At 43.0% G+C, this 17,426-nt stretch overlaps 1 protein-coding gene and 1 long non-coding RNA gene across 3 annotated transcripts in view; one reads left to right on the plus strand and one right to left on the minus strand.

Moving 5' to 3' along the window:
• Positions 1-17,426, minus strand: part of LOC139368030 (phosphatidylethanolamine N-methyltransferase) — a 118,222-nt gene that overhangs the window by 84,758 nt on the left and 16,038 nt on the right. Inside the window, exon 1 of one of the 2 annotated variants that reach the window (XM_071106531.1) lies at positions 62-160. The exons of the other annotated variant lie outside the window; for it this stretch is intronic. Within the exon in view, the coding sequence (XP_070962632.1) occupies positions 62-88 (27 nt within the window). The 5' untranslated portion in view covers positions 89-160. Of the gene's footprint in view, positions 1-61; positions 161-17,426 lie in introns of those variants that run through there. 2 annotated transcript variants of the gene reach the window in all.
• On the plus strand, positions 19-14,137 carry LOC139368031 (uncharacterized). Its single transcript, XR_011626919.1, has 3 exons — positions 19-44; positions 12,894-12,926; positions 13,536-14,137. It is a non-coding gene; the product is annotated as an uncharacterized lncRNA (long non-coding RNA).

The raw sequence follows: 17,426 nt of genomic DNA on the forward strand, positions 1-17,426 counted from the left end.
ATCGTCATTGAGCAACGACAGGCAGAACCGCGAGACACAACCAGGTAGGCCATATATTTACCAGAATCACTGTTGCGATGACCAACATTTGAGTATGAAACGCATTGTATACCGCGTAGCCAACTGAAATGTTCTGCAGGCAGACACAGTCTAACAGGTTGCTGTATAACATGCATTGATATTACTCAAAAACATTATCTGGATCTCACTACTGCCATCTAGCCTACTGCCATTAGTGCTTGCAGGCTAAATTAACAGGCGTTTGACACTAAATGCATTTAAAGTCGAGGATGAATGTGACCACAATGGAAATTAGTCTCTTACTTTATTGTGCTATCCTGGTCACGTTTTTAAAATGTATGTACTGTATATGTACTTTTTTCACTGGCAAATGAAAATCAATCAATGATGGATACATTAATACATTTATTTGCTGTGGATGATTACATTAAGAAATAAACAGAGGCATGATCCCATATCTTAGCATGACAACACTAAATTCTTCCACTGCTCTGCCGTTCGCTACATATTTTATTTTATTTCACCTTTATTTAACCAGGTAGGCTAGTTGAGAACAAGTTCTCATTTGCAACTGCGACCTGGCCAAGATAAGTCTGGAAGGTGAGTTTACAGTCTAACCAGACACCTAGGTATTTGTAGTTGTCCACATATTCTAAATCAGAACCGTCCAGAGTAGTGATGCTGGACGGGCGGGCAGGTGCGAGCAGCGATCGGTTGAAGTGCATGCATTTAGTTTACATGCATTTAAGAGCAGTTGGAGGCCACGGAAGGAGAGTTGTATGGCATTGAAGCTCACCTGGAGGTTGTCCAACGAAGGGCCAGAGGTATACAGAATGGTGTCGTCTGTGTAGAGGTGGATCAAATAATCACCAGCAGCGAGAGCGACATCATTGATGTATACAGAGAAGAGAGTCGGCCTGAGAATTTAACCCTGTGGCACCCCCATAGAGACTGCCAGAGGTCCGGACAACAGGCCCTCCGATTTGACATACTGAACTCTATCAGAGAAGTAGTTGGTGAACCAAGCGAGGCAATAATTTGAGAAACTAAGGCTGTTGAGTCTACCAATAAGAATGTTGTGATTGACAGAGTCGAAAGCCTTAGCCAGGTCGATGAATACGGCTGCACAGTAATGTCTCTTATCAATAGCGGTTATGATATCGTTTAGGACCTTGAGCATGGCTGAGATGCACCCATGACCAACTCTGAAACCAGATTGCATAGCGGAGAAGGTACGGTGAGATTTGAAATGGTCGGTAATCTGTTTGTTAACTTGTCTTTCAAAGACCTTAGAAAGGCAGGGTAGAATAGGTATAGGTCTGTAGCAGTTTGGGTCTAGAATGTCTCCCCCTTTGAAGAGGGGGATGACCGTGGCAGCTTTCCAATCTAAGGCTATAAGAACTGTCTGTCTAGCATGTTTGGAACAGAGAGTAAAGGGAGCAGGTTTCTGGGCACAATAGCATAGATTCAAGGCATAATGTACAGACAAGGGTATGGTAGGAAGAGAGTACATTGAAGGTAAACCTAGGCATTGAGTAATGATGAGAGAGATATAGTCTCTAGAGTCGTTTAAACCAGGAGATGTCATCGCATATGTGGGAGGTGGAACAACATGGTTGGTTAAGGCATATTGAGCAGGGCTAGAGGCTCTACAGTGAAATAAGACAGTAATCACTAACCAGGACAGTAATGAACAAGGCATATTGATATTAGGTAGAGGCATGCATAGCCAAGTGATTGAATGGGTCCAGTGAGTGGTTGGGCTGGCTGGGGACACAGCGATTCAGACAGTTAGTAGGCCGGGGCTAGCAAGATAGCCGTTAGCAGGCCGGGGCTTGCATAAGGGCCTTAGAGGGACGTCGCGATGGGGGAAAGTATGTTTTTGCCTCCTTGTGCAGTGATGTCGATAGACCAGTCGTGGGATTAGTAGGGTTCCAAGTACCAGAGGGGTCCAAGTCCAATTGGTACAGTGGTCCAAGAAACTGGCCGATGGATCAGCTAACAGTCCAATATGCTCTATATAGCTAGCAGGCCGCGGTTAGTAGAACGGGCCTTCAGGGGACGTCGCGCCTGAGGGGCCTGTTGGGATCCTCAGGCAGATTATGTCGGTATTCCAGTCGTGAAGGATTGGCGGGGTTCCATGCCCCGTACCGGCATTAGAAGGGGTCCGGATATTGTAGCCGAGGAGTGGGCTTTAGGAGTAGCCCAGGAGCCCTAGCCGGGAGATGGGTCTAGCATGGGCTAGCTCCAGGCTAGTTAGTGCTTGCTCCGGATTTGGTTAACGTTAGCCAGGAGTAGTCAAACCGGGTTGCGGTTAGCTAACTGCGATGAATCAGATGAAAAGGTTCAGAGTTTGCGGTAGGAATCCGGGGATATGGAAAGAAAAATAGGTCCGGTATGCTCTGGTTTGAAACGCGATGTACGAACTGATGAGAGCTTTCAGAGCTAAAGGTTAGCTGATGACCACTAGCATTGGTTAGCTGACTGATAGCTGGTAGCTAGCTAGCTTCAGTTGAGGTATTCCAGTTCGGAGGTAAATAGAAATACTTTAGGGAAATAAACAGATCCACACCACATAAGGTGAGGCGGGATGCAGGAGAGTATTTTGAAGTTGAGATTTAGGAAAAATATTAAAAAGAATGCAAAGAAAAATATATAAAAGATATGTACATGGGACGAGACAAGACAAAGACGTCTGACTGCTACGCCATCTTGGAAACCAAGTACTTTAGTCTGAAACTGCCATCAATCAAGTAGTTTGTGGTGACACGGGGCATTGAGCATTGTACAAAATAAAGTAATCAGCGATAGGATCGTCTTTAACCAACCAAAGCCAATGGTGAATTTGTTTGCATTCGGTGAAGGGTCAGGGAGGTACTCCGAAACCAGACTCATTACAAAGAAGAAACTTAACTTCCGTGTGTGTGGTGTAGCCAGGCAACATATCACTGATTGTCTCACCATCCCCCATATGATCGGGACATAGAAGCACGTCATGGCATTGAGGGACTCAACATGACACAACGACATGGAGGGAATGGGATCGAAACATGTGGAGACAAGAAGTTTCAAGTTTTAATGTCACGTGCACAAGTATAGTGAAATCCCTTTATTGCAAGCTCCAAAGAATATGATATTCAGCAGCATAGCAACAGTATATTTATCACTCTGGTAAATTAATCTTTATTTTATTCGTATTGGCCCAGTACAAGCAGATAAATCCATCTCTCAGAGAACAATGGGTAAACATGCTGGATGAAACCTTATCTGATACCTTTGATTGGTTCCTGTGAACTCCTCTCTCGCTGCTTATCTCCATGGTTAAGCGTGCGTAAGAGTTAGGCGTGCGTAAATGGAACGTATTTCCTTTTTTATGCTATTTTCTCTATGCGTATTCTGACCTTGAACTTGAGCATGAAAATAGCATGCTATTCACCCGCTATTCGTTTAAGATGGAGCTGGAATAAATGAATGTGTGGCGGAGGTGTGTCTAGAGATGTGCCGTATTCTGACCTTGACTTAATTCCACTACCTTTACGCGCGAGGAAATCGTGAATAAAGTCGAGCGAACCTGTCGGTTCCAAGTGGAAAAGCATCTACTTATAAATAACAGCAATCTCCATGCACTGTCATTTATAAATTGATAAGATCTATTGATAAGAGCTAGGTAAATAAGTAATCTGATTGGAGAAGGAGATTGTAAATACACATATCAAATCAAATCAAATCAAATTTTATTTGTCACATACACATGGTTAGCAGATGTTAATGCGAGTGTAGCGAAATGCTTGTGCTTCTAGTTCCGACAATGCAGTAATAACAAGTAATCTAACTAACAATTCCAAAACTACTGTCTTGTACACAGTGTAAGGGGATAAAGAATATGTACATAAGGATATATGAATGAGTGATGGTACAGAGCAACATAGGCAAGATACAGTAGATGGTATCGAGTACAGTATGTACAAATGAGATGAGTATGTAAACAAAGTGGCATAGTTTAAAGTGGCTAGTGATACATGTATTACATAAGGATACAGTCGATGATATAGAGTACAGTATATACGTATGCATATAAGATGAATAATGTAGGGTAAGTAACATTATATAAGGTAGCATTGATTAAAGTGGCTAGTGATATATTTACATCATTTCCCATCAATTCCCATTATTAAAGTGGCTGGAGTTGAGTCAGTGTCAGTGTGTTGGCAGCAGCCACTCAGTGTTAGTGGTGGCTGTTTAACAGTCTGATGGCCTTGAGATAGAAGCTGTTTTTCAGTCTCTCGGTCCCAGCTTTGATGCACCTGTACTGACCTCGCCTTCTGGATGATAGCGGGGTGAACAGGCAGTGGCTCGGGTGGTTGATGTCCTTGATGATCTTTATGGCCTTCCTGTGAAATCGGGTGGTGTAGGTGTCCTGGAGGGCAGGTAGTTTGCCCCCGGTGATGCGTTGTGCAGACCTCACTACCCTCTGGAGAGCCTTACGGTTGAGGGCGGTGCAGTTGCCATACCAGGCGGTGATACAGCCTGCCAGGATGCTCTCGATTGTGCATCTGTAGAAGTTTGTGAGTGCTTTTGGTGACAAGCCAAATTTCTTCAGCCTCCTGAGGTTGAAGAGGCGCTGCTGCGCCTTCTTCACGATGCTGTCTGTGTGAGTGGACCAATTCAGTTTGTCTGTGATGTGTATGCCGAGGAACTTAAAACTTGCTACCCTCTCCACTACTGTTCCATCGATGTGGATAGGGGGGTGTTCCCTCTGCTGTTTCCTGAAGTCCACAATCATCTCCTTAGTTTTGTTGACGTTGAGTGTGAGGTTATTTTCCTGACACCACACTCCGAGGGCCCTCACCTCCTCCCTGTAGGCCGTCTCGTCGTTGTTGGTAATCAAGCCTACCACTGTTGTGTCGTCCGCAAACTTGATGATTGAGTTGGAGGCGTGCGTGGCCACGCAGTCGTGGGTGAACAGGGAGTACAGGAGAGGGCTCAGAACACACCCTTGTGGGGCCCCAGTGTTGAGGATCCGCGGGGAGGAGATGTTGTTGCCTACCCTCACCACCTGGGGGCGGCCCGTCAGGAAGTCCAGTACCCAGTTGCACAGGGCGGGGTCGAGACCCAGGGTCTCGAGCTTGATGACGAGCTTGGAGGGTACTATGGTGTTGAATGCCGAGCTGTAGTCGATGAACAGCATTCTCACATAGGTATTCCTCTTGTCCAGATGGGTTAGGGCAGTGTGCAGTGTGGTTGAGATTGCATCGTCTGTGGACCTATTTGGGCGGTAAGCAAATTGGAGTGGGTCTAGGGTGTCAGGTAGGGTGGAGGTGATATGGTCCTTGACTAGTCTCTCAAAGCACTTCATGATGACGGATGTGAGTGCTACGGGGCGGTAGTCGTTTAGCTCAGTTACCTTAGCTTTCTTGGGAACAGGAACAATGGTGGCACTCTTGAAGCATGTGGGAACAGCAGACTGGTATAGGGATTGATTGAATATGTCCGTAAACACACCGGCCAGCTGGTCTGCGCATGCTCTGAGGGCGCGGCTGGGGATGCCGTCTGGGCCTGCAGCCTTGCGAGGGTTAACACGTTTAAATGTCTTACTCACCTCGGCTGCAGTGAAGGAGAGACCGCATGTTTTCGTTGCAGGCCGTGTCATTGGCACTGTATTGTCCTCAACTCGGGCAAAAAAGTTATTTAGTCTGCCTGGGAGCAAGACATCCTGGTCCGTGACTGGGCTGGATTTCTTCCTGTAGTCCGTGATTGACTGTAGACCCTGCCACATGCCTCTTGTGTCTGAGCCGTTGAATTGAGATTCTACTTTGTCTCTTTACTGGCGCTTAGCTTGTTTGATAGCCTTGCGGAGGGAATAGCTGCACTGTTTGTATTCGGTCATGTTACCAGACACCTTGCCCTGATTAAAAGCAGTGGTTCGCGCTTTCAGTTTCACACGAATGCTGCCATCAATCCACGGTTTCTGGTTAGGGAATGTTTTAATCGTTGCTATGGGAACGACATCTTCAACGCACGTTCTAATGAACTCGCACACCGAATCAGCGTATTCGTCAATGTTGTTATCTGACGCAATACGAAACATCTCCCAGTCCACGTGATGGAAGCAGTCTTGGAGTGTGGAGTCAGCTTGGTCGGACCAGCGTTGGACAGACCTCGGCGTGGGAGCCTCTTGTTTTAGTTTCTGTCTGTAGGCAGGGATCAACAAAATGGAGTCGTGGTCAGCTTTTCCGAAAGGAGGGCGGGGCAGGGCCTTATATGCGTCGCGGAAGTTAGAGTAACAATGATCCAAGGTCTTTCCACCCCTGGTTGCGCAATCGATATGCTGATAAAATTTGGGGAGTCTTGTTTTCAGATTAGCCTTGTTAAAATCCCCAGCTACAATGAATGCAGCCTCCGGATAAATCGTTTCCAGTTTGCAGAGAGTTAAATAAAGTTCGTTCAGAGCCATCGATGTGTCTGCTTGGGGGGGGATATATACGGCTGTGATTATAATCGAAGAGAATTCTCTTGGTAGATAATGCGGTCTACATTTGATTGTGAGGAATTCTAAATCAGGTGAACAGAAGGATTTGAGTTCCTGTATGTTTCTTTCATCACACCATGTCACGTTGGCCATGAGGCATACGCCCCCGCCCCTCTTCTTACCAGAAAGATGTTTGTTTCTGTCAGCGCGATGCGTGGAGAAACCCGTTGGCTGCACCGCTTCGGATAGAGTCTCTCCAGTGAGCCATGTTTCAGTGAAGCAAAGGACGTTACAGTCTCTGATGTCCCTCTGGAATGCTACCCTTGCTCGGATTTCATCAACCTTGTTGTCAAGAGACTGGACATTGGCAAGAAGAATGCTAGGGAGTGGTGTGCGGTGTGCCCGTCTCCGGAGTCTGACCAGAAGACCGCCTCGTTTCAATCTCTTTCGGAGTCGTTTTTTTGGGTCGCTGCATAGGATCCACTCCGTTGTCCTGTTTGTAAGGCAGAACACAGGGTCCGCGTCGCGAAAAACATATTCTTGGTCGTACTGATGGTGAGTTGACGCTGATCTTATATTCAGTAGTTCTTCTCGACTGTATGTAATGAAACCTAAGATGACCTGGGGTACTAATGTAAGAAATAACACGTAAAAAAACAAAAAACTGCATAGTTTCCTAGGAACGCGAAGCGAGGCGGCCATCTCTGTTGGCGCCGGAAGCAATCGTTATAGATTATTTTTCCTCATGATCCCTGGAGATAAATATGAAACCAGCCATATGGAAGTAAACTGAAAATCATATCAACATGATATGTATTGCAGCCCCTTTTCCACAGTTAAATAAGATATAAATAGACACCGTCAGTAATGACCACATACAGTGCATTCAGAAAGTATTCAGACCCCTTCACTTTTTCCAAATGTTGTTACGTTACAGCCTTATTCTAAAATGTAGTTAAAAAGTTAAAATCATCAATCTATACTCAATATCCCATGAAGACAAAGCAAAAACAGATTTTTATAAATGTTTGCAAATCTCTCTAAAAAAATAATGAAATATTTATTTTACATTAGTATTCAGACCCTTTACTTTGTTGAAGCACCTTTGGCAGCGATTACAGCCTCAAGTCTTCATGGGTATGATGCTACAAGCTTGACACACCAGTATTTGGGGAGTTTCTCTCATTCTTCTCTGCAGATCCTCTCAAGCTCTTTCAGGTTGGATGGGGAGCATCGCTGCACAGCTATTTTCAGGTCTCTCCAGAGATGTTCGATCAGGTTCAAGTCCGGGCTCTGGATGGGCCACACAAGGACATTCAGAGACTTCTCCCGAAGCCCCTCCTGCGTTGTCTTGGCTGTGTGCTTATGGTCATTGTCCTGTTGGAAGATGAACCTTCACCCCAGTCTGAAGTCCTGAGCGCTCTGGAGCAGGTTTTAATCAACTGTGGGACCTTATATAGACAGGTGTGTGCCTTTCCAAATCATGTCCAATCAATTGAATTTACCACAGGTGGACCCCAATCAAGTTGTAGAAACATTTCAAGAATAATAAATGGAAACAGGATGCACCTGAGCTCAATTTCGAGTCTCATAGCAAAAGGTCTGAATACTTATGTAAATAAGGTATTTCTGGTTTTATTTTTTATAAATTTGCTAAAATGTCTAAAAACCCCTTTGTCATTATGGGGTATTGTGTGTAGATTGATGAGGGAAAAAAAAGTAATTGAATCCATTTTAGAATAAGACTGTACTTTCCGAATGCACTGTAGGTAAGTCACAGAGGCTAAGAAATACAGTATATAATCATATACAGCAAGCAACTTAGTCATTCGTGCATATATTTTTACAGACAGGATGAGATATGGATAGGCACAGAGGATGATGATAAAAGAATGAACTGATTTTCCCTGGATGATTACGTTAAGGAAGCAACAGAGCCGTCATCCCATATCTCTAGCCATTTACGGTATGCTCTTCTGAATCATCTTCAGGGATCATCTGGCCAGAGCTCAATGACTAACCACATGGGATCTCATTAGGACGGTAAGTGTCGGAAGCCTTCCTCCTCCTCTCCCTCCATTTACCTCAACTCACCTTTCCAGCATTACTGACTGAGTGCATGGTGTTCACTCATCAACATCTTCAAGGTTTTCTGAGGTAGCTGCCTCTTACGTGTTGATTCTTTTCACCTGAGAAAGTACACAATATCCTATAGCATATCCTGTTTGATGAGTGATGTTTCTCAGGGCACACTTCTATCAACACCTCCCATCATTACATCCATTTACCTATAGGCATCCATGTGTGGTGATGTGAAGTGCGAGGACTTTTTCAGTAGAATTTTGTATTTATTCATTGTTATTATTTTTATTTTTGTATCTTGCTCTTTGAACTGGAGATCAGTCACAGTATATAACACGTGCACCAAGAGGGAAACGCAACAGGTGTAATCGCACTTAGGCGGTCCCTCTGGTCATGATTAAAACCTGCAATGTGTACTAGCTAGTACACTGACATTCTAAAACGATAAATCCAAATGGTATCATGGCACACAGATTTAATTGATTAGGCCAATTCTAAAACGTTGCTTTACTATTAGTTCACATAATACATATGAGCATAAATATTATACTGTAAGTTTGTAATATTGATGGGCACCAAAATATTTTGTTTTTTAAGTTTAATTTATGTAATAGACCCAGATTATATATTCATGAAAACAGAGTGACCAAGTCTCTCCAGTATGTGTGTGTGTGTGTGTGTGTGTGTGTGTGTGTGTGTGTGTGTGTGTGTGTGTGTGTGTGTGTGTGTGTGTGTGTGTGTGTGTGTGTGTGTGTGTGTGTGTGTGTGTGTGTGTGTGTGAGAAGGAAATTGAGCTGCAGTTCTGAGGTAGAGACACTGACTATTCATAGTATGTTAAAGAATTCTAGTGAAGTAACCCTTATGGACCTCACTATCTGCCATGTTGAATTCTAGTGAAGTAATCCTTTTGGACAACACTATCTGCCATGTTGAATTCTAGTGAAGTAACCCTTTTGGACCACACTATCTGCCATGTTGAATTCTAGTGAAGTAACCCTTTTGGACCACACTATCTGCCATGTTGAATTCTAGTGAAGTAACCCTTTTGGACCACACTATCTGCCATGTTGAATTCTAGTGAAGTAACCCTTTTGGACCACACTATCTGCCATGTTGAATTCTAGTGAAGTAACCCTTATGGACAACACTATCTGCCATGTTGAATTCTAGTGAAGTAACCCTTTTGGACCACACTATCTGCCATGTTGAATTCTAGTGAAGTAACCCTTTTGGACCACACTATCTGCCATGTTGAATTCTAGTGAAGTAACCCTTTTGGACCACACTATCTGCCATGTTGAATTCTAGTGAAGTAACCCTTATGGACAACACTATCTGCCATGTTGAATTCTAGTGAAGTAACCCTTTTGGACAACACTATCTGCCATGTTGAATTCTAGTGAAGTAACCCTTTTGGACCACACTATCTGCCACATTGAAGAACTTCGGGTTAAGTGAATTATCACTTCTACCTCTAATCAGCAATCATAGGATTCATTCACGCTCCTTAGATGTCAGGTTAGGGTTACACACACATTTTATGTCATGGTCTATGGCCCCCTGAAGTAGGGGCCACCCATGTATAAAACTCTACTTCCGTCGCTGCTCATGTGCTACAATGTTGTTTAGGCTTCATGGAAGCGCGTCATGGCATTGAGGAACTCAACACGAAACAACGACATGGAGTGACTATGATCAAAACATGGGACAAGTCACAGAGGGTTGTAAAGCAAAGTTCCTTCTCATTTTTTGAGGCACTGAGCAAATTTCAGCTCTGCTGAGTGCAAACTTGAACGTTGTGAAATTTCTGTGCAACTTCCAGTGTGCTTTTCCTGTGAACACTGAGGATGTACCCGCTTTAAGTTACAGTTTTATCAGTGGCCAAGTGGCTATTTGATCATAATGTAGGTCTACCAGAGTGGTCCTACCATCAAAAACAATAGAGAAAATGCATCCCATAACATTTTAACATGGAAATAGATGTTCTATCATTCAGCCTACAGTAGCAGCCAATCTGTGGTGTTCAATGTAGGCCTACATTCCATGATACTTTTTTTTTTAAACATGCAGGGCTTGACATGAACCTCTTTATCCACTTGTCCTTCAGGAAAGGAGGTGACTGAAACTGTTGTTTAATGCAAAAAAACACTGTACAAAATAAAATGTATTATTATTCCCCTACCATTATTACAATGAATCATACAACATATGCTACCCTCTGCCTATTGGCTACTTAGCTTATTCAAGTCTGTCTTAAAATACAACACTACCCCTTTAAGACAAAAAAAAAGCTAATTTACCTGACTCACTTGTGCTCTTGTCGGAAGCAATCACTCCCCTATTGCTGACATCAACATGTATTGATCACATCTTTAACTAATGCTGCAGAAATTTGCTTGAAAGCAGTATCCAGTATCCGTAGTGATCACAATATAGTAGCCATATCTAGGAAAACCAAAGTTCAAAAGGCTGGGCCTAATGTTAAGAATATATGTTGGTTTGTGGTGTGTAATGAGTAGCAAACAGACACTGCACTTGACACATTTATGAAATTGCTTATTCGAGTTGCTAATAAGCATGCACCCATTAAGAAAATTACTGTGAAAACTATTAAATCCCTGTGGATTGATGAGGAATTGAAAAATTGTATGGTTGAGAGGGATGAGGCAAAAGGAATTGCAAATAAGTGGCTGCACAACCGATTGGCAATTGAGAAATCATGTGACTAAACTGAATAAAAAATAAACTATACTATGGAACAAAGTTAAATGAAATAAAGAATGATAGTAAAAAACTTTGGAGCACCTTAAATTAATTTCTGGGGGAAAAGGCAAACTCAGCTCCATCATTCATTGAATCCGATTTCTCATTCATCACAACAACAAGTTGCTACAGTAAAGGGAAACGTTGATACTGTTAACTTACAGGGGAAACTCTAGAAAGTTGAGTGAAGTTCAATCTCGTGCTTTTCTCCTTGGGCTGATATTTCTTCTCATGCACTCTGTGCAGCAGTCCTGGGGAGCTGCACAGCAGTCTCAAGGCTACTGCGTGGCACACACGCACACAGTTTAGAGGGAACATTGGTTGTAATAGAGGTTGGTGCATGGGTGGATGTTTATGAATGGCAGACCTTGAGATATAGAAAAGAGAACAAAGCAAATACTATTTCTTAGAGACATTTTAATTTGTCTTTAAGCATATGATCTGTATGCAGTACCTCGTCTTTCCATTTAAAAGACCTGAATGCACAGCAATGAATGATAGTTACAGTACTGTGTATCCTAAAACTAGTAATTGAAGAAGCCTATACACAACAATTAAGTCTGATAATTTCCTTAAAGTTTTCTCATGATGTACAGTACCAGTCAAAAGTTTGGACACACCTACTCATTTCAGGGTTTTTCATTATTTTTTCAAACTAGTTTCTACATTGTTGAATAATAGGGAAGACATCAAAACTATGAAATAACACATATGGAATTATGTCGTAACCAGTGTTAAACAAGTCAAAATATATTTTAGATTTTAGATTCTTCAAAGTAGCCACCTTTTGCCTTGATAACAGCTTTGCACACATTGCACACTTTTGACTGGTACTGCATTCCCAAGCACCTTTTTCAGACATCAAGCAGACTAAAAGGAGATTATACATTTGTACTTCTGAGCTGATCAGTCAGACAGAGGAAGAGGATAAAGGAGAGTTATGCTCAAAAAGAGATAGAAACAGAGTGATAGATAAAGGGAGAAGTAGAAGACAGAAGGAGATGAAGAGAACAGAGATTGACTGAGAGCCATGAGCAATGTTCTGTATTTCTAATACTCCGAGCGTACTGATACCCACGGACTCACTCCCTCCTGCCTCCCACCCGGCAACAGTGTGATGCCCGTGGCCTGCCACCTCTTCCCTATACGCACACAAACACGTGCAGACTGAACGGCACTGCACTCAACCCCCTCCCTACCAACTAATCCCTCTCCCCCTTCGATTTGGCACTGGTTAAAGACAGTGCAGAGTACATTAGCGCCTACACTACAGGGGTCATAGAGAAAGCAAGAGAGAATGGGAAATAAAAGAGAGGTCAGGTGCTTCTACAGTTAATACCTATCTCACAACAACTAGATTATCCAGCTGTAAATGGGAATTTTCAGCCGGGGCCACTGCCTGGGACTCTTTACCGAGCCCTGGCCACCTGCAGGTCCCGCAGAACCACATTGACGTAACACAGAGGTGTGATTATAGGGACGATAGTGACCCATCCCTATCTTGTTGCACACGTATGATAGCTATTGATTAGGATTCTTTTTTTGTCTTTTGTCACAGATCGGGAAGCTATGACATGATTCTGTTGGAGACGTAAGTAGTGAGAGGTTTTGGATGGGGGTAGAAGTACGTTTACATTTTAGTCATTTAGCAGATGCTCTTATCCATACCCAGTGGGCAAAAACTGGTTGAATCAACGGGATGACGTTGAATCAATGTGGAAAACATATTGGATTTGCAAAAAGCCATCAACTTAATGGCATTTCGCATATTTTTCACTTAACTTTTAACCTACACTGAACAAAAATATAAACACAACATGTAAAGTGTTGGTCCCATATTTCATGAGCTGAAATGAAAGATCCCAGAAATATTCCATACACACACAAAGTTTATTTCTCTCAAATGTTGTGCATAAATGTTTTTACATCGCTGTTAGTGAGCATTTCTCCTTTGCCAAGATAATCCATTCACCTGGCAGGGGTGGCATATCAAGAAGCTGATTAAACAGCATGATCATTACAGGTGCACCTTGTGCTGGGTACAATAAAAGGCCACTCTAAAATGTGCAGTTTTGTCACACAACACAATGCCACAGATGTCTCAAGTTTTAAGGGAGTGTGCAATTGACATACTGACTGCAGGAATGTCTACCAGAGCTGTTAATTTCTCTACCATAAGCCGCCTCCAATGTTGTTTTAGAGAATATGGCAGTACGTCCAACCCGTCACAATCTTCACCTGCGGGATCGTCTGAGACCAGCGACTGGACAGCTGATGAAACTGAGGAGCATTTCTGTCTCTAATAAAACTATTTTGTGGGGAAAAACTAATTCTGATTGGCTGGGCCTGGCTCTCCAGTGGGTGGACCTGGCTCCCAAATGGGCGGGCCTATGCCCTCCCAGGCCCATCCATGGCTGCGGCCCTGCCCAGTCATGTGATATCTATACATTAGAGCCTAATGAATTCATTTAAATTGACAGATTTCCTTATATGAACTGTAACTCAGTAAAATCATTGAAATTGTTGCATGTTGTGTTTTATATGTTTGTTCATTAAAAATCCAATGACATGGTGCTATTTTTTGTTGATTTCACATTAAATTCACAATAGTTGACAACTCAACAAAATGTAAATCAAAACTAGATGTTTTACTGACATCTGTGCCCAGTGGGGAGTGACTTATAGTTAAGGTAGCTAGGAGAGCCTCCCGAGTGGCACAGTGGTCTAAGGCACTGCATTGTAGTGCTAGCTGTGCCACTAGAGATTCTGGGTTCGAGACCAGGCTCTGTCGCAGCTGGCTGCGACCGGGAGACACATGGACAATTGGCCCAGCGTCGTCCGGGTTAGGGGAGAGCTTGGCCGGCAGCGATGTCTTTGTCCCATCGCGCACAAGCAACTCCTGTGTCAGGCCGGGCACAGTGCACGCTGACACGGTGGCCAGGTGTATGGTGTTTCCTCCGACACATTGGTGCGGCTGGCTTCCGGGTTAAGTGGGCATTGTGTCAAGAAGCAGTGTGGTTGGGTTGTGTTTAGGAGGATGCGTGGCTCTCGACCTTCGCCTCTCCCGAGTCCGTACGGGAGTTGCAGCAATGAGGCAAGACTGTAACTACCACGAAATTGGGGAGCTACCTTTTTTTTTTAAGTAGCTAGGAGAGCCAACCTTGTATCACAGTTATAGTATCAGCAAAGTTAGTGCTATTAAGAAAAGACAAGTACGAGTGTTAGTGAAAGAAAGGTTCTAAATATTTTTTTTTAATTGTGCAATTAGCAATGAATATTAGTAATTTAGTCACCTGTTTTCGCAGCTATAAACTGAAATAAAGGCGGTTTTGCCTAGTTGTTCTGCAGAATTATTTGAGGAAAGAAAGAGAGGAAGACTCCACACCACTCTCACTTGACTATCTTACCTAGTTATTTTCAGATCTCATTCTGCTCTTTTGTAGCTTTGGCAACTACAGTATGTGTGTGTTTTTTAAAATCCCAATTCACTCCTCTCCCTCTAGGCTTTATAGACGCTCCCCACTCCGTGGCTGCAATTCTTCTAATTCACTGTACCCTGCTCGCCCGACCCATGTGAAATTCCTGGTCTCTGGCAGCGTTTGGAACTGCCGATCTGCAGTCAAGAACGCAGAGTTCATCTCAATTGAAATGCATTCTAACAGTATTTCTGTCTTCTCAACTCACTATCACATACTTTTAATGTGGGGCTATGACAGTCAATTGCAAATTAGCCTGACATAATGTATCTTATCTCACCACCACTAATGAGATGTGCTTGATGCATGTTGCGTCAGAGTTTCTCAAAGTTAGGGAGCGTGGTCGACATTGCGCATCTCATCTCTGCTGTCACATTCAACCTGGATCGATATTTGGTTGTAATGCAGAGGAGAGCACTGAATTGAACTTCACACAGATATGAGCTGGTGAAGTGTACCATGAGTTTTATGGTGCTTTCAAGACAACTGGGAATTCAGAAAAATACGAAATCATGACGTCAGTGATCTTGAATTTGGAAAGTCAGAGCTCTAGAAAGAGGCCTGAGTTCCTGAGTTGGAATATCGAGTTGGATAACTGTTCAAAAAAGAAAATATTTTTTTCCCAGTTGTCTTGAACTTACTGAAGTTGGAAGTCTGAGATTTCCGAGTTCCCAGTTGTCTTGATTGCAGCATTAATGCTCAGAGGGAGAAGGCAGGGTATTCCATTTTAAGTCAGGAACCAAAACTCCTCCGTAGTGACGTGAATGCGTTGTCTGCAGCATTCGGTCACATGACAGCTTGATCATCTGTTCGATTTCGCTTACCGGCACGTCAACTGAGCCAGGATCACAGTCAAACGGATTGGAAAGTAGGTCCCAAAGTTCTCTTCCATTCATTGGGGCGCCAGGGTAGCCTAGTGGTTAGATCGTTGGACTAGTAACCGGAAGGTTGCAAGTTCAAACCCCCGAGCTGACAAGGTACAAATCTGTCATTCTGCCCCTAAACAGGCAGTTAACCCACTAGGCCGTCATTGAAAATAAGAATTTGTTCTTAACTGACTTGCCTTAAATAAAGTTAAAAAAAATTGAGGTGAGCAGCCTTCACTCGTGTGGGACACCGGCCTGGTCTCATAGCACCCGGGACACTTACTGATGCTGTTTTCTGTTAGATACATGCACAGCTGAGGGAAGGGAGCATGATTCACATTTGAACGACTCTCCAATAGTGCTGCAAAGGGTCGGAAACTTTCCGGTAAATGTCCAGAATTTTAGGTGGGAATTTGGGAAATTTTGCTTAAATTCATCCAAAAAGTTAGCTTATAACAATTAACCTTTTTTTCTGGGATACACATAAGGCAATTGTTGACATATTTTGTTTAAACTATCACCAATTCAATGGAATTGCAACCCTCTGCATGCACAGTGCATTCTTCCATCACATGTGCTGTGCAATCTTCCATCATTCTCAAGATCTTGCACACTAATGAGAGGATATTGATCCCACACTACTACACTGTCTGAGCCAAGGACTACATGCTTTCTGGTAAGTTTGATTACAATACTGGGTGGGGTAAATATATTTTATATGACATACATTATTTTTTGTTAACTAGTAAATAGTAGCCTACAGCAAAGTGTGTTTAAATAATTTCTAACTTGTTAACAATTTCTGCTAGTTAGGTTTTGCTACCATGTGGGTTTTAGCTTGCTTGAGCCTGCTAACTGAGAAGTGTTAATTCACCTGTGCCCATATATGTTTCATTTTAAAACATTTATCTTACAAAGGAGTTGTTTCATCTAACTTCTTAACTATTTATCAGTACATGGAATTATATTTGTTTTTTTTTCTCATTTATTTTCTAATCTATACAGGAAAATGCCACGGGCACTATCTGATGTGTGGATACATTTCACTGCAGCTAATGTAGAAAGAAAAGCTGTTTACATTTGCAAATACTGTGCCAAATCATATGTGAAGAATACAACAAAGAATCATCTGGCCAAGTGCATAAAGTTCCCTCAACGCTCACAACAAGCAACCTCTGACAAAAGTCCCTCTACTTCTATTCAAGGTGAAAATGATCCATCAGACACCTTATCGATAGCAACAGCTCATGATCCTCCTGGAATCAAAAGTTTTTTTGACTCAATGGAGGAATGTAGTCAGAGAAATGCTGATGAATGTCTTGCTTGAGCTGTGTATGCAACTGGTTCACCTCTGATGCTCACAGGCAATGTGTATTGGAAGAGATTTCTGAATGTTCTTCGCCCAGCATACACCCCTCCAACCAGACATGCTTTATCTACTAATTTGCTGGATGCAGAGTTCGACAGAGTTCAAGTGAAGGTCAAGCAAATCATAGAGAAAGCAGACTGAATTGCAATCATCTCTGATGGGTGGTTGAATGTTCGTGGGCAAGGAATAGTTAACTACATCATCTCCATCCTTCAACCAGTATTATACAAGAGCACAGACAGAAGGGTCAACAGACACACCGATCTCTACATTGCAGATGAGCTGAAGGCAGTCATCAATGACCTTGGACCACAGAAGGTATTTGCACTTCCTCCTCCACTACACCCCGGGCATTACAGCCTAGCCCTAAGAAGATGCAT

This window comes from Oncorhynchus clarkii, chromosome 16, assembly GCF_045791955.1.
Source record: "Oncorhynchus clarkii lewisi isolate Uvic-CL-2024 chromosome 16, UVic_Ocla_1.0, whole genome shotgun sequence".
NCBI classification, from domain to species: domain Eukaryota; kingdom Metazoa; phylum Chordata; class Actinopteri; order Salmoniformes; family Salmonidae; genus Oncorhynchus; species Oncorhynchus clarkii.